Source organism: Anarrhichthys ocellatus, unplaced genomic scaffold (genome assembly GCF_004355925.1).
Source record: "Anarrhichthys ocellatus isolate YVR2014 unplaced genomic scaffold, GSC_Weel_1.0 scaffold5, whole genome shotgun sequence".
Taxonomy (NCBI): Eukaryota; Metazoa; Chordata; class Actinopteri; order Perciformes; family Anarhichadidae; genus Anarrhichthys; species Anarrhichthys ocellatus.
This window is the reverse complement of record NW_022280035.1, coordinates 15,298,773-15,326,209: the sequence shown is the minus strand read 5'-3', so window position 1 is coordinate 15,326,209 and position 27,437 is coordinate 15,298,773. Positions and strand designations below refer to the sequence as shown.

At 42.1% G+C, this 27,437-nt stretch overlaps 3 protein-coding genes across 3 annotated transcripts in view; 2 read left to right on the top strand and 1 right to left on the bottom strand.

The window, feature by feature from the left end:
* cacna1db (calcium channel, voltage-dependent, L type, alpha 1D subunit, b) overlaps nt 1–5,436 on the bottom strand; it is a 72,997-nt gene extending 67,561 nt beyond the window's left edge. Inside the window, exons 1-3 of the mRNA XM_031844983.1 lie at nt 5,354–5,436; nt 1,957–2,425; nt 1,568–1,673 (exon numbers count right to left, since the gene is read on the bottom strand). Coding sequence (XP_031700843.1) covers nt 1,568–1,673; nt 1,957–2,425; nt 5,354–5,387 — 609 coding nt within the window. The 5' untranslated portion in view covers nt 5,388–5,436. The remainder of the gene's footprint in view (nt 1–1,567; nt 1,674–1,956; nt 2,426–5,353) is intronic.
* A 981-nt stretch (nt 5,437–6,417) lies between these two features.
* Nucleotides 6,418–14,859, top strand: dcp1a (decapping mRNA 1A). Its single transcript, XM_031844986.1, has 9 exons — nt 6,418–6,568; nt 6,874–6,914; nt 7,616–7,743; nt 9,740–9,806; nt 9,989–10,127; nt 10,349–10,444; nt 11,027–11,656; nt 11,819–12,040; nt 12,338–14,859. The coding sequence occupies exons 1-9, from the start codon at nt 6,437–6,439 to the stop codon at nt 12,416–12,418; spliced, it is 1,536 nt and encodes a 511-aa protein (XP_031700846.1). The 5' UTR covers nt 6,418–6,436; the 3' UTR covers nt 12,419–14,859.
* A 1,915-nt stretch (nt 14,860–16,774) lies between these two features.
* The window catches only part of LOC116382175 (transketolase), a 16,522-nt gene continuing 5,859 nt past the window's right edge, over nt 16,775–27,437 (top strand). Inside the window, exons 1-6 of the mRNA XM_031844985.1 lie at nt 16,775–17,134; nt 21,097–21,214; nt 21,712–21,825; nt 22,901–22,998; nt 26,015–26,206; nt 26,759–26,877. Of these exons, the coding sequence (XP_031700845.1) occupies nt 17,028–17,134; nt 21,097–21,214; nt 21,712–21,825; nt 22,901–22,998; nt 26,015–26,206; nt 26,759–26,877 (748 nt within the window). The 5' untranslated portion in view covers nt 16,775–17,027. The remainder of the gene's footprint in view (nt 17,135–21,096; nt 21,215–21,711; nt 21,826–22,900; nt 22,999–26,014; nt 26,207–26,758; nt 26,878–27,437) is intronic.

Below are 27,437 nucleotides of genomic sequence, written 5' to 3'. Positions count from 1 at the left end.
TACTAGAGCACAAGCTTTCCTTGTAGATGTATTTCATCTTAATTCTCAGTCTAATTTAAACATGTGCCTATAATTTATTCATGATTTTTTCATTCTGACTATTTTGCTATGACTACAAATACAAAAATCTAGCTGTAGACATGCGGGGTTAAAGTTACTACTTCATAACAATTGGAACAATGATGTCACGGTTAAAAGAATTCAACGCTGACTGTCGGTTGTAAACGGGAGCGGTCCCGTGACAAAGTCTCAAGTTTTGTTGACTATCAAACCACCCAAACAACAATAAGAAAACCGAATAATAAACGGTTGGCTAACAAGCTACATGCTGATGACATAAATCTTTGTCAAAAACCTGATTTGCGTGTAATACCGCGTTCATGTGATATTGTTCAGACCGTAATTACGAGCAGGGGAAAAAATGTCCGTCTCTGCGTTTTTATTCTGATTTGGAGTTATGCTGGCAACCAATCTGACCAAACTCTTTATTTGACAGGTCACAGTAGGAGAAGCACAGGCGTAAATAATTGAATTAAAGCTAACAGGCCTGCTTGAGCAGTTTCCAGAACTGAATCCCTCACAATCCAAGCACCAAATAATGCAATTCTTGCAAGAAATCTCCAAATCTCAAATGTTTTTGATACCAAATCACAGGATGAGCATCATTTGAGTGTAATGTGTAATCAAATCTGAGTTACATTCACACATTGCATTGTATTCAACGGTAATAGTTATTATGTTGTCAGTTGTTTGATGCTGTCAGATTACACGGTAATTTTGGCACCAAAACAAACTGCGTTTCATCTCTCACTGCCTTTCTGTCTTTTCAACTCAGTGCTGCTCTCACACATCATGGGGAGCTGCTGTGACACACGGGGGGATGACCTGCTGGGTGTGTGTAGTGTGTGTATGCGTGTGTGTGTGTGTGTGTGCACCAGTAATTGTGTGCGTCAAAAAAAGAATGAAACCCGACACATCCATCCAAATATTGCCGGGAAAACCCTCTGACGCAGTCCACACGTCAAGCCAATCACACTCATGCAAAGGTGTTGAGTCTCACCTTTGTGTGTCATCTGATGACAAATAGTGGCACGAGCAACTAGCAGCACAGTGCAAGTGCATGGCTTGATGCCACTTGGGTAAGGTAATAAGACATGACGGCATCTCTTTTATCCAAACAAATTTAAGTGCTGTGGCACAGTGACGTGCAACACCAAGCCTGCTCTGAATGCTGTCACTGCCAAGCTAAACTAAACTACTCTTAGAGATATTACAGGTTGTATAAATTGCAGTGTGTTCTTTTTTACGATCGAATTCAGCTCAACACACACTTTGCGGTGACAAAAAATACATATTTTTGGCCAATGTGTAACTTCTGACCCCTAAACCAAACCCATGAAATCACTCTGACATGCTGATCTGTACCATCACTCAGTAGGCTATATCCACAGCAGGGATATACACATGGCAGTAGCATTTAATAATGGAAGAATAATATACTTCAGCAAACCCCAGTTTATCCATTTCATGCCCAAGCCTTGTTTCTGTATTTTCCAGCACCACTCACCAGTTCTTGGTTGGTAGAGTTGGAGTCGTCTCCGGGGAAAGGGATGTAGATGGCTAAGGCCACACAGTTGGCAAAAATAGACAGCAGTATAAAGATATCAAACGGTCTGGAAAAGAAACTGTTAAGGACATTAATCAAATATATAGTGGTATTAGGATTTTGGAAGTTACTGAATCCTTGGACATAGCAGGGCATGTAAGTTGCTTAAGCTAATAACTTATTTATGAGCTTATTTATATTGTGTATTTTAAGCTATACATTCATTCATAAACCTCTCAACCATTCATCTGCTGAGCTATGAGGCAATTGATCCATACAAACAAACATAATCCCAAGCATCTGCCATCCATCCATATAACCAGAGCCTCTGTCTCTGGGCTGAAGGATACTTCCACTCCACCAGGCTGATGCAGGCCCTGCGGATCGGGTTGTTGAGGGTGAGGCAGAACAGAGCTCTGGGTGGCCTGCTGTTGGATGATCCTCCCTGCTTTTTGCTTTTGGCGTACTGCTGCCTCTTCCTCTGCGCCAGTGAGCCCACAGGAGCTGGTCCTGTGGTGCAAACTGTGGGCTGTGAACTCAAGTCAGGCTTTGCGACATTGCCCTGCGCTTGGCGAGCAGCACTAATGGCGGCATGCCAAGCGAGGACCGGGCTGACACCGGAACCAGTGCCACCGGAGTCCTGAATGCCACTGTTGGCCCCAAAGAGGCCACAAGACGAGCCGACGAGCTTGCCGGTGCTAGGCGGGGCATGCAGGGGCTCGGGGGGATGGAGCTGGTGCAGACGGGTTTGGCTTTCTGACCAGAGAGCTGAGGCGTCACCGGGGGGAGCGGTCCTTTTGTTGCTGGCATACTGTGCCCCTGGAGGAGGAGGGTGCGATCAGACACAAAATGGTCATGACATTTAGAGACTGTAAGTTTGAGTATAAACAGAAACATGTGCAAACATCATGTTCCCTGATGAAACTTTGGGGAACATGATGTTTGCCCCCCCCCCCAACATTTCCACTGTTTCATTGTTGATGCACCCACAGGGGGGCACCACATTCTATGCATGGCAGCTTTAACATTAACAACTCAAAATTGTCATATCATTTTAGAATGAGCCAATAGGGATGTAATAATACATTTATGTCCATAAAGGGCACTTAAAATAAAGGGGGGAAATGCTTTTAAAGAATAGGTCAAATAAAGTGCAATAGCATGTCATAGAGTTGCATATATGCTATATGTCCAGACTGGACGAAAAATGCTCGTGCAACTAGGTGCTTTTTTCAATAATAAAAGAGAAAAGGAAGCAAAGAAACAAACATTGATGAGTCTGACTTTCACGAAACAGATTGCGCAGTTGCTGTGAGTTAAGTGATGACGTGTATTTCAGTTTAGAATGTGATCTCATTTCTGTGAGCAGAGAAGTGCCAGAATTGAATTTGAGCAAACTGGAAAAAATATAAAGACCTTTATTAGGGGACTGGAGATTCTATTCTTTTAATTCTTGCAGATAAGAGCAGTGTCATTTCACATTTAAGCACTGCCGTGTACAACTTTAATACGTGCTGACAATGTATGTAACTGTACACTGGTACAAATGAAGATGAAAGCTGAACTTTAAGGAAAATATTTAACAATAACCTGGGCAGAAAAGTTAAAGGACGAAGAAGAACAAGAACCAGAACGAGAATAAGAAGAGGATTGTTTTGAAAGTGTAAAAGAGGGAGAGAGCACAGACTGCCTTAATGAGAGAGACAGAGAGAGTCATTAAAATCAATGCAAACCTCGAGTGAAAAAGACAGTGCCCTTGACACATTCACTTTGGTTCACTGCAGCTCTACAGCAGAAACACATTAGAGACAGTCACAGCTAACTATTGTGTTCAACTAGAAGAGTTCTCACACTGAGATGATCAAATGTAAAACACTGATTATTCATCAGGATACTCTTAAGACTGAGTGAGAGGGGGAAAGACACCTAGAGAGAAGGATGAATGAAGCCACTCGCGAACAACTGAGGGTGATTAAATGGTCAAAACAAGTCAGAGACTTAAAAACTTGTGTAGAGAAGGTTGCCACTGACTCTTGAATCTTAGATCTGTTCGCTGAATTCGAATGATTTGCTCTTTTTTTTTTTACTGCATTTATAAAAGCTATTTCAACAGAAATTCACCATTTCTCATCTGAATGAGTTACTGCAGAACCCTCCTCATTCCAGGACACAACATCGCCACAGGTGCAAAATAACAAGTGCAACCTGTTATTTAAAGATGAACACAGCTTCTCTGATCCGGGGTGTGACAGGAATAACCAGCAGCTCTGCTGGACTTCACACATACAGTATGGCACACGTTGCTGGATAACAACTGTTGACTCCCTGCTGTTGTTCTCAAGTTTAATTTGACCTGTGGTGGCTTTTTAAAACACTACAATGTTTTAAGAGCACATTTTGAACGTGGAACTGATTTTAAACTAACGGGATTCACCCCACACGAAAAGTTTATTTAGCGTCTCTCAGTTCATTGTGGAGGGCGCACACATCCAAAGCATCCTCCCCAAGCTGTCACATAGATCTAAAACGCGCACTTGGCCATGATGAGACCGAACGTGGTCAACCATTTTTCGTTGAACTACAGCAAGCAACACATTTCCCAATGGATTTGATGACTGCTGTCATTACAATCACGCAGCCTATAACAAGCGCTGACAATGTCAATACCCTATTACATCTGTGTTCCCAAATTAATTGGAGAAAAAATTCATCGATACAGATACGAATTAGATCATGAAACCACACAGAATGAACAGGCACCCAGAGGATAAACCAAACGAGCGCTCTCGCCCCCTCTCTCGCAGCGCTCCAACTCTCCTACTGCGCTCCACGCAGTGTTTTACCTTCAGACTGTTCATCTGCTTCTTGCATCCTCGAATCCACATTGAAAATGTCCGTTTTATGTCCAACTTATCGTTGGAAGAAAAACATCCAAAGGTGTCGACGCGTGAGCCTGAACCGAGCCGTCAACCTGAATTATAAAATATTTTCCGAGCGCAAACCCTGTGAGCAGCGCCAAACATTTTCGCCACATCCGGGTGCCCGCCTGCAGATTCACGGCGGATCCGAGGGGACGCGCTGACAGCAGCAATCAATCCAACTACTGTCAATTATTATCTGGACTCAAGTTACAGCAATCTACAGTATAGTCTGCTGGAATCACATCCGAACTGGATATGCGCCTGTTGCTGCCCACTAAACGTCAAAAGCGCTTATTAAACATCTCAACTCAAGAATAAAGTCTGGCAGGATTGCCAAATGTTTTCAGGCAGACAAAGGTAATTATTTATGCTTTAAACAGAAATCATCAATAGAATGGATGTCATGCGACTAAAGAAAGATATTATTCTTCATGAAGACTGGGCAGATGTCAACAAACAACCAATAAAGACACCAATAAGTCAGTATCTAATTAGATCTAGTTGCATAAATCGTACAATAAATTAAGCAGCATGTGCCACTGGGACAGACACACAGAGAGACGCCCACGAATTAAGGCCTTGTCTCAAAAACAACAACTAAACAGCATTTAACAACATGTGTTTAATCCGCCTAATGCATATTTATGTCAATGTTTAACTTCAATGCTTTGCGTGCGGTCATAGCAATGTGTATGACTCATTAGAATGCAAAATCATGCTGTAAATCACTCTAGCTTTCCCCTGTCAGTGTTTTCTGGATAGCAAGATAAACACCATGCCCTCATCCCATTGAGGTCTATGCTATATTCAGGGTCCTTGGACTTACCCCTCAGGGGTCTTCCCTTTATAATGAACGGCATTCTGTCACCTGGCTCTTCTCTGGGGCCTCATTGCGCCGTTTTCTGCCCTCACTCCGCAGTGATTGGAGAGGAAATGAGTTGTCGGAGCTGTGCTGGAAGGTTACCAGTGATTGGATTACCTGTGCCTGTATGGAGGATAACAGTTTCACGGTAGCGCGTAATCCTCCGATTATAATCCCTGTGCCAATGTTCCCTCAACAGAGGCAGGTGGGGCATGCAGCTGCAGCTCAACTGGACCAAATGACCGAGCAGAGAATTGTATGTTTATCTTTGGAAGTTATATAGTATGGTTTTAAGTATACTAAGTTATTACATTTAGGCTATTGTTTTTTTCCACCAATTTGGCATTTTCGCATGCGTAAAACAAAAAAGTCAAGACTTAACATACATCTTGAATAAATTCACTTCGATGCAAACAACTGGTTCATTTTGATTGAAACCTAAACTGCACAAATGTTCTCAGAGAGATTGGACTCAAACATACCTGTTGCAGCGCAGTCCTGAGGTTTATATGGCATGAAGATACTGGCAATATGTGATATGTGTATAAAGATAGGCCTATTGGCCTTAAATTGTTAGGAGAAATATATCAGTCCTTGGTTCACGTTATTTTTTTGAAAGTCAAATGTGTCTAATATTAATCACAACTATATGTTATGATTACAGTGCAACGATTGTCTTCTTAAATAATATTTTCTGAATTGTGTAGCTAGTTTTTAATTTCATTTAATTTTTAATCATCGACAAATTTGCACCTTAAAACAAAGATTTTTTTTAAATCATCAATTTTATTTATTTGTAATATAACCTGTTTAATTTTAGAAAGCACGTTGGCTGTCTTAAGTCTGCCCATCATTTACCAAATGCATTCCTTTTTATAAACGGCACTTTAACCAGTTGGGAATGACCTATTTTACGTTGCAGATTAAACTCTGCGGAATAAATAAATCTCTGTAAAACTTTTTGAGAGCCATGACTTCCGGGGACAGCGGAAGTTATAACTGTGTCTTCAGAAACCCGTCCGTGCTGGAGCAACAATCACATCCAAGATGGAGACCGTTAATGCTGGACAAATGATGAGCCTAGCAGCTCTACAGAGACAAGACCCGTACATAAACAAACTGCTCGATGTTACCGGCCAGGTGGCTCTCTACAATTTCAACTCCAAAGCCAACGAATGGGTACGTTTGTGCACAGATCCGAGACAGCTTCTTGGATAGGCTTCAAAAGTATGATACGGATGCTAGCATGTATGCTAACGCTAGCGCCATGATAAAAACATTGGTAAACACCAAGAAATATGTTGGTATTTGTCAAACTGTCACATATTCTCATTCTGTTAATGTGTCCATTGCTTTATTGTCAATAGGTTATAGTTATCTAACGCTATGTTGTGAAGTTAGCTTGTGGCGTTCGTTGCTATTATTCAGCACGTTTTGGATTAGCGGTTGTTGTTTTTTACACATAATGTCACATGTCGTTTTAGGAGAAGACCGACATCGAGGGTACCCTGTTTGTTTATGCGAGGTAAGCATATAACGTGTGAATAATGTTAATTATTAAACACGACCACCATGAATGTTGTTTACTTGTTAAGACTCAACGTGCGTTTCTTTGCGCTGCCACTTTGCGCACACGTGAAGGCTGCAGTCTTTGTAAACAAACATTTACTGCGGTCCGTTTAGAGACTTATCGGATTTCCTCTCTTTTGCAGCCTTTTTGCACACAGTGCTTCTTTATTAGACTCCATGTACTTCTATATGTCCACAGTTTTGACATTTAAGTTGTTTGTTACACTAAATGATGAATATTTACTAGGTGATAACTTGTATTAAGATTTGTTTGCCTTTACATTCAGTTCTTTTTGGCTTGATTTAAATAAATAGCTATCTTTAAGACATCAGCCGTGGCCCTGGTAACTTATGACACACATGACAAAATAATGCATCGGTTAATTATAGAACGAATATAATTGATTTATCAATAATGAAAATATCTGTCAGTTATATGTCAGCATCTGTCATGCATATACATTTTAAAAGTGATATATTGATTCAAGATTACTTTATTTTAAAATGTATTGATTTAGATTAATATATTTCAAAGAAATGCAAGTCTAGACAGTTTGCTAGTGTCAAGTCATGAGAAAGGTGTCGTACAGTGTGACCGGGGATGTTTTGTACCGTCAGAAATTATCTTACAGTGTTTGTTATCTTTGCTCATCTAAGGTCTGCCTCGCCTCACCACGGCTTCATCATCATGAACCGACTGAGCACAGAGAACCTGGTGGAGCCGATCAACAAAGACCTGGAGTTCCAGCTGCAGGACCCCTTCCTCCTCTATAGGAACGGCAACTGTGAGTATTTTGTAGAATAGAAGCTCAAACAAGCTAAAAGAGTAGATATCGTACACAGTACCGACATATTGATAAGAGATTATTATTCGATGTCGGGGATCCGCCACCTCCCATGAAACCCTTCTGTATCACAGGAAATGTACACATTGTGCACATGTCCTGCTAGGAGACAGCTGTGCTGGTGTTATTAACATTCAGTATCACACACACACAAACGAAGGGAATAGAATATGATGGTACCTCTGAAAATGCCGAATAAATAATTCCCCAGCGTTCTCTGGAACATCTCTTTTCCCTTTTGCTTGTAGTCATTTTGGCGTCTTGGAGTCTCATTTATCAAGAAAACTTCGTCTGAAGTGTTTTTTCCGCTCATGGCCTCACACCAGCCCACCGGACGGCAACAGTTTCAGCTCGGTTTGGCCACGGTCAATGTCATTCTGCATGCGGTGCAACAGCCAGAAATCATTTTGATTATAAATCAGACTACTTCTTTAACTATTTAAGTTGTGTTATTTACTGATTGCATTGCCAACGCTGCAGTCAGACTCCTTCTGGAAACTGTTCTGCGGGAAGTACGGTGAAACGAAAAGAGAGATGAAATGCCTCAGATCTTGAGAAAGTAACTGACGGCGCTGCCACCGAGGTAATCTATTAGAAGTCTGAACAGGAGTTTCATTAAGGCAATGAATAAGGAATTAGACTGTTTTCCCATTTGTTTGCTGATAAGAAAAAACAACATGGCCAGGGTCAACGTCAGAGTCGACTGCTCCCCTTTCGGGCTTGGTTTGCCCATCAGCCTGCCTGGTATGGAAGACATGATGCAGTTTCTTGTTGATATTCAGGCCAGAGCAGCTTCTCTGATGGCTTCACTTCGCTCTTGTTAGCATTTTTATTCCTGAGACTGGGTTGAGTTGTAGGGTACAGTTGTTGCGTAAAATACTGGTTGATGATATTCCTCAGGCTTTGTTGGAGCCTCTGGCAGCGCTCAGTCACCCGGAGGACCGGTCGGAATTAATTTTCTCTGGTCGTGTCCTCCCCTGGTTTTTTTGTTTTATTCCATTGGCTGGTTTTGACTGCGTGTGCAGTTCTCCCCAGTTCTCTTCAGTCCATTAGTGCTCTTCAGTAATGCAACTTACTGGCTGAGGATCCTTTTGGTAGATCTCAGACGTCAGTTGGTCATCACGTAGAGCCTGTCCTGGTGATTGCGCTCCTGTGAAGTTGTGGTTGTTGTGAAATGTCTTCAAGATGGTTTTAAGACGCCTCTCTCTGCGTTGACGACAGAACGATGAAGGCTAACCACCAAGAAGATTGTAGTTTGATTAAAACGTCCAACACGAGGAGGATAGATTATTCAGAGAGATGTTGATCATTCATGGTTACGTGTGTCTTGATCCTCTTTGAGTGCTGGTGAACGTGCTGCCTGAGTGTACTCAGACTCAGAGAATGCTGTTTAAAGAGACCAGTATACTTTGGACACACACCTGTTTACATCTCTCCATATTCCCCTTGGTGGCAGTTGATGCTGCAAGGAGGCAAACACTCAGGTTGCTAGGTTACCTCAGCCTCTAGAGGGACCTTCTATACGCCAGTATTTCATCTCACACACACACACACACACACATGACGCACAAGCAATGTAGAATTAACTAGTTATTGTTTCAGCAAAGACTGCTGACATACAATTTGTGTTTAATTTTTACATTTCATTGTGCAACAAATAGTCGGTTCCCTTTGGGTGCTGGTATATGGTATAATAATAATAACTTAATACTGATCAATCCTGAGGCCCAGTAGGCCAGGACAATAACCTTTAGTGTAATTGTATTGTGGTGATATGATCATATTTTGTTATTGTTCCGCAAAACTCATATCTAAACAAAATGTGAAACCTCAAAATGAGTTATTTTGGTTTGTTCTATGTGGGAAGAGCTTTGTCTCATGTAATGCTGTCTCCGCTACACATTGTGATGTATAGTATTTGTGATTTTCTTTGCAGTGGGTATCTACAGTATTTGGTTCTATGACAAGAGGGACTGTCAACGCATCGCTCAGCTGATGGTCAAGTGAGTAGCCGGACATCTGTTTACTGTATCTGTGTCAGGAGAAGATGGAACGGTACACTAAAAGCTCTTCAGAGTTCTTCACCCGTTAGGTGTTTGCTTAAGAAGCAGCTCTACTCGCATCACGAGGAGCTTTTAAATAGTTAAGTGTGTACGCTATATGTCACGCTTCAACTCTTCCCCAGGATTGTGAAACAAGAGGCAGACCATGCCCAGAGAGAGTCGCCAGAGAGGGCAGTGCCAGCGAGGGCCAATGGAGTCGCAGAACCGCGGCCCATCGACATCCTGGAACTGCTCAGCAAAGCCAAGGAGGAATACCAGAGAGTGAGGAGGCAAACACACGTACCATGTTGTTTATGTTCTTAGACGAGCAAACATCTTTAGCCTAATATGTATTATTGTAGTACTGCCATTTGGTTTGATACAGAACCGCAAATTGTTATTTCAGATTATACAAAAACATGAATTTGGATCACAGACTGTACATGGCTTAAGTAAAAATGTAGCCTGTTGAAAACACCATTTCATTTCTGTGTGTGATGTAGGCTCAGGCAGGTGAAACAGATGTGTCTGCAGAGCCTAATGGGAAAGCAGCTATCAACGCCACAGTGCATGCGCACAGCACAGCACATCCTGAAAAGGTACGTACTTTACACAAACATCTATGCAGAGATTTGATATTGATTCATGTATCCTGTTCAGTCCTACATACAGAGACCGGAGGAGGACAAAGAGATGGTGCATGTTTTAATTGAGTATTTGGCTGCAGACTGCAGCTGTTGGTTTTGTAGGTTATGTTGCAAACAGTCATCCAACCGTCAGCTTTTATGTGAGGCACAGGTCTGGCTTAAACTATTTTTGGACAATTGAGTTTGACAAAGATCATTTCATGAGAGCAGGAAAGGCAGCATTTTGACACAATAATATGCTAAAGGCATTATCTTGAATCTCTTTATTTTTATGCTGTTATATTGTTATTATGATATAAAAATTGCTCTATGCAGAAAATGGTAAACAATGCCCATCTTAAATCACAGAGTCTAATGTGACATCCTCATATTGCCGCAATATAAAAGAAAGACAAGCTAAAGATATATATATATATATATATATATATATATATATATATATATATAATGAGACAGAAAATCAATCAACAGCTGTTTATGAATGGGTTTTCTGTTTCTCAGCACTGCTCTGTATGTGTTTAATTCCCACCACAGCTCACACACCAGACCTCTCATACAATGGTGAAGCAGATCACAGTTGAGGAGCTCTTTGGCTCGTCGTTGCCCAAGGACCCCCCTCTACCCACCATGCTGGCACAGAACACCACTGCTGCCTCCAGTGACAGTGACCCCTCCACCGCTTACCTCCACAACCAGTCTTATCCCACTCCAGCCCACCAAAACCCGCTCTTCCCTCCCCATCTCTCAGCCCAAGACCCCGGGTCAAGTCAGCGGCACCAAGTCCCTTGCCTGCTCCCAGCTCCGTACGTGCTACACCCCAGCCCTGTTTTCCAGTCAGTGGTCCCGAGGTCTGACCCCCAACCTCGGTGTTCAGTCTCCCCTCTTATGGTGCTCCCAGCTGGCTCAGAGCCTCGTGCCGCTGTCCCTGCAGCACCGTCGGCAGCTCCTACAGCATTTTTAGGACAGGAGATACTCAACTCTCTCAAAGCGGCAGTGCCCTCTGTGAATTTGGACATCCACAAACCCATCCTCGCACCCAACTTCCTGCCAAGCACGCTGTTCCCACCCCACAGCTTCCAAGAGCTCGTGGGGAAACCCCTTCTCCAGCACAGCAGTGAGATGGATGTTTTCTCTCAGCCTCCAAACCTGGTCAAACCAATGTCTGTGAGTTCAATGCTTTTCTTAGCAGCAGTTTTTGTGGATCTGTTTGCTGATATCAACCTCATCAGTGTCATCAGTATACCGCAGCACATTTGATTATGATCCGACATATTGTGTGTTCCTGTGCTCCTTTGAACGTCTCCATCTTTCTTTTTCTATTCTCAGGTTGTCCCCATGAGTCCAGGTTTTGCTGTTCCAGTGCTGCCGATTTCTGTGCTTCTCTCCCCCAGCGCCTTCCTGCAGTCCGTCAATAGGACCACAGCAGCAGCGTCAGTGGTCCCACCTGCCCCCGCCGAGCCTTCCTGCGCCTCTGTAGGAGCTTTAGAGCCTCCACAAGCAGCCTGCAGCAAAACACAGCTGCAGGATACTCTCATACACCTCATTAAGGTACACGAAGGGCTTAGAATACATTAAAGCAGTGCTGTTAGCCTGTTTGAGTGTAGAAGCTGTTCTTACTTAACCATTACAATTTCAAAATGTAAAAACTTTAGTGTCAAGTTAAAGGGCTGGTTCACCCAAATTACAAAAACATGAAATCCTGGTCTAATTTTAGGATGTGGAACTTCCCAGGGTACGGAGGACCCTTTGAGGAACGCAGACACTAAGTGAATGTCGTCTTCCTGTCTGTATGCACACACAGTGTAGTTTGTTCATTCCTCTCTCGTTTACTTCCTCCTGGTCTAGAACAACCCAGACTTCCTTGGTGCCATTCATGATGCTTACCTGCAGAGTTTGTCCAAGGACCTCAGCAACATGAAGCTATAGTCAACGTCTACCATCACCACTGTCTCTTTCAGTGCTACCCCACCTCCGTGATCTCTGAGGAATCCAGAAGTTAACGGGACTTAGAGGAAGTGCAGATAACAGGTTCTCGACACACTGCACACCACAACTCTTCAAAACTGATCTGTGTTCTATGGCCTATTAAAGCATGCAGCGCGTCACCTCACCCACCGCTCCTCCTCTCAACTTGTTTTGGGTTTTTTTGAGTTCTCAGCTGAACACTGATGCTGTCCCGGCTACCTGCGGTACCTCAGATCAACTTTTTGTTTGCTTTGTCGAACCAGAACTTCTGTGGGAGAGAAGGACCAGATCAAATATCCCGGTGTGGCCTTGAGCTTTTATTTTTGACTTCATAAATATAATGAAACAGTTGGCCACGTACTGGTGACGTTGAGCTGTTGCTGTCACTTTTCACCTCGTGAAAGACGATGTTGCAGATTGAACTTTGTGGGAATCCAAGGCGCTGCTTCTCTTACTCATCTCACATGTTTGGACTTCTCGCAGTGCGAGAGTGTGGGAACAGTGATGAAGACTGCTTGATTAAAAGAAGGACCTCAGAACTGTAGTGTGGGTCTTTGCAGACAAACTGTCTCTGTGTGGACTTCTCGTTTTCCTTTTTTTCACTCATCAAACCTCCCTCTAAGTAATGCTGAGGCCGTTACCAACAGCCATCACAGTTATTGTGGACTTTTTGTCTCTTCCTTTTCAACTCTTGTCCAACGAAGATGAAGAGCCTTCGGTATTGTTTGGAGAAGCACTTGCAGCTCAATCTGGGAATCATTTCCTCTCTGCTGCTTTTTAAATGTTATGTTACGGACTGTGACATGTTCATAAAAACCCAGAGACGAACGCACAAACCAGCTTCCACGCTCCCCGTCCTTTCTCCACTTTCCTCCCTGTCCTCGCTCGTGCTCCTTGTCTGTGTCGTTCATTTCTCCTCCACCAGCTGAGCTCAGTGCGTGATGTTCTTTGAGGGGAAGGTGCAACAGACGACAGTCGCGTTGCTTTTAGGGACATCAGCATTTTGGGATACTTTATGACGATACGGTGTAGCTAAACTTATCTGAACCTCAGGATTCTGGTTCTGCAACAATGTATAATTTAAATATGAGAAAAATTTAAATCTATTGATTTTGAATCATTGTTAACATGCCCACCGTTGATATTAAATTGCTTATTGCTAGCTGATGACTGGTAGCTTCACTGTGTGTATGAAAACAAACTAATGATGACAAATATAAACTACCTCCATTCCCTTTTCCAGAACACAGTTGAGTCAGAAGTCACAAAGACTGAAAGAAAAACTCGTCTTTTTTTGATTTTTTTTTTTTTTTTTTTTTTTTTTTTTTTTGTAGTAAAATGTTACTGCAGCACAGAACCATAAACCCTGCAGACCCCGGTGGGAACAGAAGCTCGTCTCCTCATCATGTGCAACACTGAGTGGCTAGTTTACGCTTTTCGTGAACAAAGGAAACTAATCCAATGTACATGAGAGAATCAGATTTCAAAGACTTGGGGAAGAAAGGTTTATTATGCGTCTCGTGGGCATTTCTGAACACACGCAGCAGATTGCTAATAGGTTTCATTTACCCTGTTGTCACCAAATGTTCAGCACCCACTAGATCATTAAAACAGTATAACAATGTAAAAGCGCAGACATTTAGCTTTACGTTTGTTCAGTGATGTCTGATGTCGATAGTCAGCTCATGGGTGATGTGGCTTATTTTTCACGCGTTACTTTCCAGATACTAAAATTCTAGAAGCACTCAAAGTACTGAGTCACTCCAGATGGTAACCTTAGCAGAATACTGTTTTTAGGTTTAACAAACGGAGATTATTGCTCTTTTTGAATGTTTTCTTGCTGAATTTCATGTAATCAACATTTGGAAATAGCCGAGGGAGCGATATGAATCTCTGCATAGATATCTGTCTCGATAGTGAAACTACAACTTTGCATTATGTTCTGCTATTTGAATGTATTTGATTACTCGCAGTATATATATGTGCCAGTCTTGTTTTCCTCAAGTTCAACATGCTTTCAGCACCAACTGTTAATCGTGTTTTTCTTTCCCTTTTTGGCTTTTGCAAAATTAAGATATAAATCTTAAACAGGACGTGTCCACAGCCAGTGAGCAGATCGGATCATTTGTACACTTTTTTGGCCCCGTTTATAATCTTTCCAACTCTTCTGCCATGTGTTGCTTAAATAAACGCACAAAGGGAGAATGTTTGAAATGTAGTGTTTTTTTTAAATCCGGGGCATATATTTAAGATTTTAAGGTTGTTTTGTGCTTTGACATAATTTATCTTATTGGCCAGAGATATAATTTGGGGAAAGTCTTTGCAAATTATAATAATTTTTTAAGACTGTTGCCACTGTATATAATTTGGTTTATTTTGTGATAATAAAAAAATGTAAATAGAGTTGTCTGTTTTTGTTTCTGTCAGCTGTGAAACTAAGCTTTAAAGATTGAACAGGATTGTGATTTATTTATTCTTTATTTTCGTATATGCTTTGAAGCGGACAATATTGTGAATCAAAATTGTGTCACATTTTCTGAAGAAGGTTTCTAATTGGCATGAATTTCAGAGAAAATCTAATTACATTTTTACAGATGGGTTCCTGAGTCTAAAGTGCGTCATTCAGTAGAGGAGAATGATGCACTTTCTCTGTTGGACCACCAGAGGTCACTATGTGCTCACTGTGGATCGGTGACGGTTGTGTGTCTGTCAACATTAAATTGTAATCAGTTGGTATCAGGCCCATGCAAGGGTTTGTTTAATCCGAGAACTTGATCCGTAAGCCTTTCTGGGTTTAAGTGACAAAACAAATATCTCTCCTCATCTACAGGGAGATATTGTCCAACTAGATTGTCAAGGATGTCATTATTTCCTTTTTGGAATCCCCCTCCCCAGGCCCCCTGCTGCCCAAATGTGGTCAGTCTCAGCCAGTGGCGGGAGTCCCCTGAAAATCCAAGAGAAAAGGTTAATCCTCTAAAATTAACCTTTTATGACTTTGTCAAACCAAAAAAAACACTCAACCTGGAAATCACAAATCCCTTTACTAGCTGAGTCAGACTTTACCTGAATGTAAGTGCAGGTTGCAGGTGTAGCTGTGCGCTGTAGGTAATCAGGTCAGCCTCCGTGGGAAACGTCACTAAAGATTACTGTCATTTGTGATCCTTCCTTTTGCATGTCACCCGTCCCTGCTCTCGTTATGTAAATGCCGTGGCTTCACAAGACGGGCACACTTAATTGTTTTAAGAGAGAACTGATTATATTACACTCGAATGTATCTGATATGTTTGCCTAATATTTGCACTGCAAACTTTTTCATGTCAATCACACCAGAATGCTTTTAAATTGGACCATAGACCGCAGGTCAAGCCAAACATACAGTATCATTCTGCACTTCACTCAGAAACCATATGAATTAATTAAAAGTAGAAGTGGTTTCTTGATGACATTTGTGCAGATTATGACCATTCACAGTTCCACACCAATACTGTCACATTGTGCAGCAACATTGTGGTTTTAGAATATTCTACAATTCTGGCTGTTTATAATAAATTCATCTAGAAATGGTCACAACACTGCACGAAGTTGTTTGCATTACTAGATGTTTTTCTGTTTAATTTAACTCTTGAATTTTCTGTCATTAGATACTGTGGTGGGAAAAAAACAATTCAATAGTACCGAGTGAGTCCTATAATACTGAAACATTGAGAGAAGAAGTTTCTCTTTAGTATTTATTCTCTGGCCAGAGAAGGCTCCACCCTCATACTCACTTCAACACAGTCCGCAGAGGATGAGCCAAGAGTTCAGTTTGTCTCCTGCTCTTAAGCATCTCAGCACACAGCAGGGGGGGAACATCAGGTATTTACAGTATAACAATTGATCAGTTTCAAGCTCCCCATTGACACCTCCAGTCACCCCCTTCATCTTCTGAGCCTTGTCACACAAAGACATGTCTTTATTACCTTTGATTATCTCTGGGAATCTTCACACCCAAACATTCTCTGTTTTCACTGTAACCCCCATTTGGTTACTTCCCCTAATCAAAGCAAAGACAGAGACACCCCATATGGTCCTGTTACCACTCTCTTAGGTACACAATCATGTCACACATATCGTTTTGTTAGTGAGTAAGGCACATAAACTAAATCACAGTAGAAATGTACTGGCACACCTAAATTTCCTATCGCAATACAATATGGAGCTGTGGAGGTTGAACCTGCGCGGATCGTGCCTGTCTATGTGCGTGAGCGTGCCAGTGTGCGTGTGGCCTTGGTCTCAGCCCAAAGCCCTCCTACTATTTTGCTTATTGGTGCACATGCGTGACAGTTTGCAGTAACTGTCGTCTGCTTTTAGCCTTAGATTAGCCATATTCATAGGCTTTGCTTGCAAACACGCCCCGTCCCTCCTCTCTGCCCGTCAGGTTCAACACTACTGCCTCTTTTTAACCCCTGCCACCGTCTGCTGCACATTTATCGCCTTTATTCTCGGGACAGCAGACCGTGGACTTTTAACTCTTCACTCCATTTAACCGGCTCGTGTGTGCGTGTGTGCTCTTCTTCGGTTCATCGGCCAGATGGAGGACTACCATAAACCCGACCAGCAGACTGTGCTGGCGCTCAGGAACATCGCCACCAAGCTCCGGATCAACTCCATCAAGGCGACAACTGCAGCGAGCAGCGGGTAAGAGGATGAATACGGAGCTGAGATTAAACCGTGCCTGAGATGTATAATAGTATGACACAACAAAGCAAAACAAGGCTACTGTCCTGGGACAGTAGCTAAATGACTCTTGCACTTGTCTGTTATAAAGGGCAAATAATAAAGTGGAAACGCGGGCTGGAATTTACACAACACAAAGCTTGTTTCCCAATGGACTGACTGTTCGCAGCAGAGTGCGTACCGGAGCATCAGCAGTATAAAGCATCATGCAGAATATGTTAATGTTAACGTCCCGTGTGCCAAAATAAGGGACTTGACATTGAATTCTCCTTATTTATATTTTCTCTGAGCGTAAAACAGTTTTGTGCCAACATGCGTTATGCGTAATTTACGCACTTTGGTAGGTGTAACGCGTCAGAAAGTTGATTACTTAGCATTTTTCTGTGCGCAATGAGACATATTCAATTAAATTAACAGACGTGTTGGTTTGGCACAAACGCCCCTTCAAATTATAAAATATTTATAATATTGTGTCGGATTTGGAGGCTCGGCATAAATTCCGGCAGGTGTACCAGTGTTCCGTTCTCCCTTAACTCTTCGCGTACTCTGTGATCGGTTGTATAAAAGAGGTGAGCAGAGACACGATCGGTGAATGCATGATCGCGGAGAGACAGCGAGATCCTTCTTGTGGCACTGGCACCTCTGTGGCACTCTGTGGCACTCAGCGGCACTCAGCGGCAGTCTGTGGCACTTCAGCGGCAAGCGTCAGCTGTGGCAGGCGACCGGTACTAGTTCGGCACCCGTCAAGAAGCGGCGGAGCTGAGGGGGCGGAGCCACATTTCCTGAGACATTTCCTGAGAACACACGTTGTTGTTACAACAGGTCAGCTTCTGTAAATCAGTTTTATGATTTTAGTTGAGTCACCGGAGCCACCCGTTCTCTGTATGCATCCTTAGAGTAATTACGTTGTACTTTTTTGTTTCTCATTCATTTTATTTAAGTATGATTTTGCTGGTTTTGCAACAAAAGGGAACATAATACACTCTTTCCAAATTATTACTTTTATAGTCATTTTCAACAATCGGCTAAAATAATGAAAATAAATCATCCGTTTTATTATCATTTAAAAGTGTATATATATATATAAATTTTTTTATTTAATATTAAAACCAATAAAATGTCCAATCCAAAAATACATGTCTGAAAATATCTTCACTCTTCCTCTGCTTATATGTATATGTATGTCAGTAGGTGCCACAAGCTGCCAGAGAGTGCCAGAGAGTGCCACAGGGTGCCAGAGGGTGCCAGAGAGTGCCAGAGGGTGCCACAGGGTGCCAAAGAGTGCCACAGGGTGCCAGAGAGTGCCACAGGGTGCCAGAGGGTGCCGCAGGGTGCCAGAGAGTGCCAGAGGGTGCCGCCAGCAATCAGAGGGATTAGGAATTTTTTGAATATTCTAGAGTCAAACTTTCTATATCTCAATGGCAATACAACTGAAGTAATTTTATTTGGACCACAGTATTTGACCAACATTATATCTTCTCATCTTGGCCTTTTAACTTCTTCTGTTTCACCAGTCAATTCAGGATTTAAGTGTGACAATTAAATCAATGAAGTAGGTAAATTAGGCTTAGTGTTTGAAAAGAATGAACCAAACATCTCTTTATTTTTCAATTGTCATTATTTATTGCTTCATGAACTACACATGCTCACTTTTCTATTACATAAAAATAACAAGTAAATACATGATGTATACAACTAGGTTGCAAATTAACCATCAACATCAAATATCAGATGAAATAACCTGCATTAAATACATCTGTATCAATAACACAATTAACAAAGACACAGGTAAATATAACAAATCTATGGTTTAAATACACGTATACTGCCATCTAGTGGTATAAATGGTAAACACTATGCTCTGCGTTCACTCAGGCAGCAGCACAATACGGTGGAAGAATAAATAGCAACAACTCTGCACACACAAAAATGACTTTGATTAAACTATATTAAAAACTGTATTGCATCAAACAATCCACAGATTAATTGAAAACTTGATTCTTGCTGTGTACATGGATAAATCTTCTAGTGTTACCCTGGTTACCATTTTCTTGCATACGGTCATTCTATTACCTTCACTTTTATTTTGACATATTCTTACTTCCGGACTACCTGTTTTACTTTGCGTTTCTCTTCAAAAGAAAAAACAAATAAACCATAAAACAGACTATCAAAACATACACGGCACAGGGGGGCACCCTCCTCTGACGGCTGGCGGCACCCTCTGGCACTCTCTGGCACCCTGCGGCACCCTCTGGCAGCTTGTGGCACCTACTGACATACATATACATATAAGCAGAGGAAGAGTGAAGATATTTTCAGACATGTATTTTTGGATTGGACATTTTATGGGTTTTAATATTAAATTAAACATTTTTTTTATATATACTTTTAAATGATAATAAAACGGATGATTTATTTTCATTATTTTAGCAGATTGTTGAAAATGACTATAAAAGTAATAATTTGGAAAGAGTGTATTATGTTCCCTTTTGTTGCAAAACCAGCAAAATCATACTTAAATAAAATGAATGAGAAACAAAAAAGTACAACGTACTTACTCTAAGGATGCATACAGAGAACGGGCGGCTCCGGTGACTCAACTAAAATCATAAAACTGATTTACAGAAGCTGACCTGTTGTAACAACAACGTGTGTTCTCAGGAAATGTCTCAGGAAATGTCTCAGGAAATGTGGCTCCGCCCCCTCAGCTCCGCCGCTTCTTGACGGGTGCCGAACTAGTACCGGTCGCCTGCCACAGCTGACGCTTGCCGCTGAAGTGCCACAGACTGCCGCTGAGTGCCACAGAGTGCCGCAGAGTGCCGCTGAGTGCCGCTGAGTGCCACAGAGTGCCACAGAGGTGCCAGTGCCACAAGAAGGATCTCGGCCCTGCACTGATCGCGTGTATTCAGCCCGTATAGGTCGACGTGGTGTGAGGAGGCAGCGGGATGGGACCTGAGGACGCACGGACGCGCTCCTGCAGCTCTGCCACGCCTGCGTGCGTGCGCCGGTGCAGCCTCTCACACAAATGTCATGTAGCTATGATAAAACGGGACAAACACGTCCAGTGAGAGATTTCAAAATAACATCCGAATTCAAAAACGGACTACAATATTATCGGAGTGATGGAAAATAAATGATTGAAATTAAAATAGGATTACGTGAAACTGTAACTTCTGCGTCCCTTTTGAACTTTCAAAGCGGACCCTCTCATCAGAATATAAGCAGGGGGGTTATTAGACAGCCCTGTTTTGACTCTACAATGTGTTCCTGTGTATCGCCTTCTGTTTTGCTTTTCTTGTCGTTATGATTAGTTGTTTAATTTTCTCTAGCGTTTGATTATAGGTGATCTAGGTAAGCTACTTTTCTTTAAGTCAGTTTCGCACATGCTGTGAGTAAAGGGCTCTATGAACAAGAAATTCCAGTTTGATCACTGAAACAGGCACATGGTAAACTAGCCTACCTTTTCCGTTTCCCATGTTTTATTAATTCCATTCTTTTATCGCAGCCAGTTTTCATGTTGCAACCATAGATCTAGCATCTGTCACCCTCTCATAGAGCACCCTTCATCCCACATAAACTCAATCTTATGCTTCATCTCCTGGTTTTTGCTTTTGCCCATTTTTTTATTATTTGATCACGTTTTCCATTCCAGGAGAATAAGGAAAAGGCCTTCATGGAGGAGGTCTGACCTATAGTATAACCTGGTCTGGCATGACTTAACCCACTAGGTCCAATTTGACAAAGAGCCAAACTCAACTTCTGATTGCCACTTTGTTTCTCCTTTCTCCTCTGCATCTGTGTGTGGACAGTATGCTCTGAACATACTTATAGATTTCCACAGCGCAATTAGGAGGCACATCAAGTTTTAAAAATGTCATTGCTGTGTGTCTAATTTCTCTCTCACCATCCTTTTGTTGCAGTCATCCCACATCATGTTGCAGCGTGGCAGAGATTATGTCCGTGCTGTTCTTTCATACCATGAAGTACCGACCTGAAGACCCCCGTAACCCCAACAACGACCGCTTCATCCTCTCCAAGGTAAAACACACTCACAACCACACATAAATAGGTGGGTGGCAGGTGTTCCTCTGATGCATGCACAAAAACAACACACAAGGGACAACTAAATTACTAACGAATTATGAGGTGACGCATATTGAGAGAATGTCCATTCATTTCTAAGTTCACATGCATATTTCTTTGTATAGTGTTTGGTGCCAGAGGCAAATTCCAGACTTTACTTTGCCAAATGCCACTTCTAATTTGACGTGCACACACACTTCAGAATGACATTTTATTCTTTGTTCTCTCACATTTTATTTAGCAGGGAACTCTTGGGAGTCAGGTGTAGTCAAAGGTACCTGAGGAGGAAAAATGTAAATTATAGAAGCAAAAAACAGGATCTTATAGCTCGCTTACATTGATGAGCGTTTTATAAACTCTGATAGCAGCTCCAGCTCCAGCACCAGCAAATCTGGTGAACAATATGTGATCTTACACTCTTAACCATTGACCTTTCACCTCTGCCTCCTCAGGGTCATGCAGCCCCTGTGCTGTACGCCGTGTGGGCGGAGGCGGGCTACCTAAAGGAGAACGAGCTCCTCAACCTCCGCAAGGTGGACTCCATCCTGGAGGGACATCCTGTGCCGGTGAGGTGACGTTCAGACTTGCAAGAAGTTCTGGGTCTGAAAGCAATCCACTCCAACATGCCAACACATGTGCATTCAGAACACATTAAAAGCCTTACACTACCCTTCTGTGTGTTAGTTTTGGGTTTACTGGTATTTGGACAGTAAACAGATGTGAAAGACAATATTTAAGACACGACTATACCAGTGAATGAACATTGAGGAAACGTTCATAGCTCCTCAACCACATCAGAATCTTTCTGATTTGACTTCAGAACTGTTTCCTCAGCGTTTTCATGATGTCTTTTACCAACTCAAAGATCATATTAACGTGTTGTGCAAGTTTGCTTTCTACCTCCTCCTGCATGTAGCCATCTGTCAAACTCTGCTTGCTCATTTGGGCTGTGGGCAAACCTTTTGACCACATCTAAGAATCTTAAAATATTGATATGACATGACCTTGGAAAAATATTTTTCCTGTTGGAGATGGTTTGGACTTTTGAACAGTGGTTCCCAAGCTGGGAATTTAGACCATCCAAGGTGGTTGCAAGATAAATAGGAGAGTGAAAAAGAAAGAAATATCTTCGTGCAACACAAAAATGAGGTTTCCGTTTTCAAGCCTTTCTGTAATCTTTGCCTTTTCCCTTTAAAATACTGGATCTTTGCAAGCCCAAAAAGTTTGTGGAATTACTACTTTAGAACACAACATGTACACTTGCTCGACATTCTGTTCATAGAGACATAAACACATTTACACAGATAACAGACAAACTGTATGCACGAAGGGACCTCGTGACAAAGATGTTCTTGTGTGACAGAGATGGTCTGTCCCCGGCTCCTTTCTCCTTTGCTGCAGACATTAATAAGACACTGTTCACATAAACCCAAATACAGACACACTGCTAGTCACAGACTTATAGCAACATGATATAATCCATCCACTGTATTTCATGCTTTCTGTGTTTGCAATCTTGAGTTCTCCTGCTATCTAAAGAGTGAGATATGTGTGTGTGTGTGTGTGTGTGTGTGTGTGTGTGTGTGTGTGTGTGTGTGTGTGTGTGTGTGTGTGTGTGTGTGTGTGTGTGTGTGTTAACAGAAGCAGCAGTTTGTGGATGTGGCCACTGGATCTCTGGGTCAGGGGCTGGGAGCTGCCTGTGGAATGGCCTACACTGGAAAATACTTTGACAAGGCCAGGTAACATGCACAAAAAAAATGCGTGCACACAAATTGTGATTTAGAGTCCCTCCCGAAATACAAAAGACATTCATGAAGGAGCACAGCACCCCAGCTTGCATCTCCACATATTGAGATAGACGGTATGAAATGATGCATGATGCATGATGTACACTGCAGTGAGCGGTGCTGACATGTGACATTCCAGCCTATACATTTGGATCAAACCTCACCTGACAGGCCTGGTCTGGGTTGACATATAGGCAGTCACTCAGAGAGCCAGGAGATCTGACCTTTGATCAGTTTACCTTCATATCCGGATGAGTGAGGGTATGTGCTAAGTGATCCAAAATCAGAAATAACTCTTGGGATAGATCAAGTGCTAAATAAATCAGTGATGGGGATTATTTTGTCTCTTCATAAAGGTGAAATTCATATATTAGAGATTCTTTTATTTTATTTGCAGCTGCTTCTTTTATATTTAAGGTTGACGGTTTCAACATATTTACATCACAATAGATTAACAGACCTGAAATGGACAGTGGTCATCTACTACTCAGCTGAATGTTAGCAGCGTTGCAGATGAGTCCTCGTGCGTCTCCTTTGTTCTCGTGTGATCTAGAAAGAGCCACATGGTCTCCAGTCCAACAATAGAGAGAGCGAAATGGGAACGCATGCCATTCAAAAGTGTCAGAGCTGAACACAGGAACATGGTTTGACAAATTTAACTGCGGACAGAACAAAGGGAGGCGGCAATTTTGTAAATTTTTGCACATTTTTACACATAACAGACGTAGTGAAAACAGGCGGTCAGGGAATGCCGTATGTGCAGTCTGTGTTGGCGGCCCTTGATATCTCTCACTCTGCATTCTGTGTGCACTCGATTGTTTCTGCTCTAATAATCACACATGCAAGAGCACAGCTCCTCCCTCATCTCTATGCCTCACCCTTTACTCTCGTTCTCGCACCAAAAAAATGCCATTTCCCATCCCCATGCTTCGGTTGCATCTCTGTATGTGCAGTAGATTATATTGTGATTGTGAACACTGTGTGTGGTTGAGCGTGCATGCACAAGGGCGTATGCTTTTCCCCTGCGATGCTCAGAGCAGCTTGTCAAACTAATTCGCTGCAACATAGCAGCTCAGCACTCGCTTGAGAGAGGGCTGCATCACTGGTTTCAGAACACAACCTGAGACAAAAACTGCTGAATGGCATCTATATCAATCCCTCCTAGAGACGCACACACACACTTACACACAACCTATGCTGCACGATCAATGGGACTTTATTTTATGTTCTGGTCAAATTGTATCAGGAAATTAATCAACAACCAAACTGCCGCTCAGCTTCTCTGAGGGTGTGGTTTATTAAAAATCAATACATGAATGAACCTGTCAAATACACTTATCAACAGGGACTGAATAATTGACACTTCTCATTGCTTCATGCTTATGTGACTCTGGTTCAATGCTCTGATCCAATAACCTCGTATTTACAACTGCAAACTCATGCAGGGTTCTCCTCCTCATGCTCATTCACGCTTCACACACAAAAACCCAGAAGAGAACTCATCACTGAGTGTATTGGCTGGAAGTTTCATCTTCGTTGGTTTTGTGTTGGCAGGGTTTAATGGAGGGGGTGACACAAAATGTGAGGGAGGTGTGTGGGTGGACGGGTTTGGGATGTTGTCAAGGGGAGGTATCACCTTGTCTTGATCTGTTATCCTCACCTTGCAAAGACAGGATGAAAGAGAAGCACACACTCCTCACACCTACTCGGGGATTATTTTACTCCTACAGCTGAAGCACTGATCAACCTGCTGTAGTTGTACTGTATGCCCTTCAGACTGTGTTCTTGATACCAGATTGGTTTCATCTTTGGCACAATCTGTTGCAGATTTTCACAATCTGCAATTTTTACCACTGGTACTTACAATTTTGAAAACCTCAGAATTGAAAAAGAATGAAGACTAAGACGACTTTATAGTCTCTACACGACTGGGATCACTTGAATATTAGGTCGTTATCGTACACATGTGCATACTGTATACATGGAAAAATCAAATACAACAAATACCTAAAGGGTGAAACTTCTATATTTGAATAAAATAATGTGACACAGAAGACATTTAAGTAGAAACCTTGAAAATTTCTCCCAAATATGGTAAAGTGATCTGAAGCCGCTAAAGATAAAAACACATTACTGAGATTGTATAATTCATTTAATTCAAACTTAGATCTGAGAGGAGCCTTACCTTCCTGATCCTGCTGTTTCTTTAGACCAATAAAATGTAAAAATGTTTAAAAATATCTAATAGGTGAGTTACCTTGATTTCAATACCTGCTCTTATTGTACGTCTTACCTTAACAGCTGCTCGTACTAAACTGAAATAAATGATTGCTTCAAGCTGAGTTGCTTAAATGATCATCCATGTTAACAAAATGTTCTATATTTTAGAGACCTTGAATGATGAATGCAAGCTGGCACTTTTACAAGATTTGGTTCAATGCATCTGTATATTTATTACTGCGGATAGTTTCAGCAGACACATTTCAGAAACCAACCATTAGAGATCAGTCTAACTGGTTATTCATTTTTCATCTCCACCTCTTTTCTCTCCATCTCCACATCTGTGGAATTCCTCCCTTCTTTTTCTTCCTCTCTTTTTTTTCTGTGGCGTTTGTGTATTCGGGGTTGGAATGCGTAGTGAAATGCGACGTGTCTCAGTCCATCTTCCAGCTTTAATGAGAATGTGTCTATTTGACTGGAAAGCTGTCAGGAGTCGTTACACCGCCGGAGCAACTGAGGATCATCAGAGCTCAGCGAGGGGGGAGTGGAGTGTGTGTGTGTGTGTGTTTAGGTGTGAGGGTCAGCTGTCACATTGAGCCCAATAGGAGGAATCAGAAGATGGGACGATGTGCCCCCAAGAAAATGGAGCTGATACGGAAAATGACAGCTCTCTACTATTTATTTATCTTTTTCTTCTGGTCTGTCTTTATAAGCTGTGAATATAATTAACATCTCTCTCTGGTCGTAGCTATCGGGTGTTCTGCCTGCTTGGTGATGGAGAGATATCCGAGGGCTCGGTGTGGGAGGCCATGGCCTTCGCCTCTTACTACCAGCTAGACAACCTGGTGGCCATTTTGGACATCAACCGTCTGGGTCAGAGCGACCCGGCTCCACTTCAGCACCATGTGGAGAAGTACCAGCGACGCTGTGAGGCTTTTGGGTGAGCAGGGGGAGTCAGAGGGGGAAGCTGGGTTGGTGGGTGGATGTGAAGTATGCGTATATCTGAATGCTGAAATGATTAGATAATTACTTGGGTAATAAACCCAAAGAAATTATTCAGCTTTGATAATCAATTAATTGTTTTTCATTTAATGAAGAAAGAAATGCCCAATATTCACAGACTATAATTTGTAAGAATTTGTGTATTAGATACAGTCTAACTTTGTGACCCAAAGTCTGCTCCTCAGGACTAATGTTTGAATAAGTTGACAAAGATGCTATGAGCTGCCAGTTTAATCTGGCCTGCTTCATGTCATCCCTCAATCCAGCACTTGCAAAGCACTGGTATGAGCTAAAATGCTAAAATATTGCCACGATGTAAAGTGCTGTAGAGCCATCATAAGTAGGGTGAAAGGTGGTGATGAGTTTAAGGGATCCTACAGGAATTCCAGTAGGATTTTTCCATTAATTAAACAAAACCCATAGTTGTTTTCATTCCTAAAAATGCACCTATAGGATTGCATTTAAAGTTTGATCTCTTCTGTTTTACCAGATGGCATGCAATCATTGTGGATGGCCACAGTGTGGAGGAGCTGTGTAAGGTGCTGAGTCAACCCCGCCACCAGCCACTTGCCATCATCGCCAAGACCATCAAGGGCAAAGGCATCCCAGGTACAATAATCAGGCACACATGCAGTGATCCACAGTACGAGTACAAAATATCAGTGTGGTGTAGATTATAAGTAAGATTCTTACGTGAAAAACTCAATAATTCCTTAAATAAATGAAGGATGTGAGCTGTTGAGTGTGTGTCGTGGATCAAAATGACCTACTTTTTTTTATAAGTACCATCATTATTTTGTTTTGTTTGAATGTAGATGTCTTTCTTATGTAATCTTACATAACATATTTCAAGCAAAGGAATTCAAAACTATCATAACAAGCACATTTTTACATAACCATGACACTGGGCGGTTATTCCTGCTCCAAAAACCTGTTTCTAAATGATGACTTGGTAAAACGGTGGCAACTCACTGGGAACAATATTTCTGTCAGAAGTTTTCTTAACTGCCCCGGGGACCCGCCGCCAGTGCAAAGGGGCCCTAACTCGCTGTAATCCAGACAGTGCTTTAGTGCTTTAGCTGCTGCAGCACAGTAATCCTTCAGAATGTGTAGGATACACTCGCAGCAACAGCCCTTTATGCTTGTGTTGTGATAATGGTAAGGGGCAG

What these genes read in the sequence shown, in the direction of transcription:
- dcp1a (XM_031844986.1), top strand. Translation starts at nt 6,437, where the DNA reads ATGGAGACCGTTAATGCTGGACAAATGATGAGCCTAGCAGCTCTACAG. An exon ending in ATCGCTCAGCTGATGGTCAA is followed by an intron (nt 9,807 to 9,988) that starts GTGAGTAGCCGG and finishes ACTCTTCCCCAG; the next exon opens with GATTGTGAAACAAGAGGCAG. An exon ending in CTCTCATACACCTCATTAAG is followed by an intron (nt 12,041 to 12,337) that starts GTACACGAAGGG and finishes CTCCTGGTCTAG; the next exon opens with AACAACCCAGACTTCCTTGG.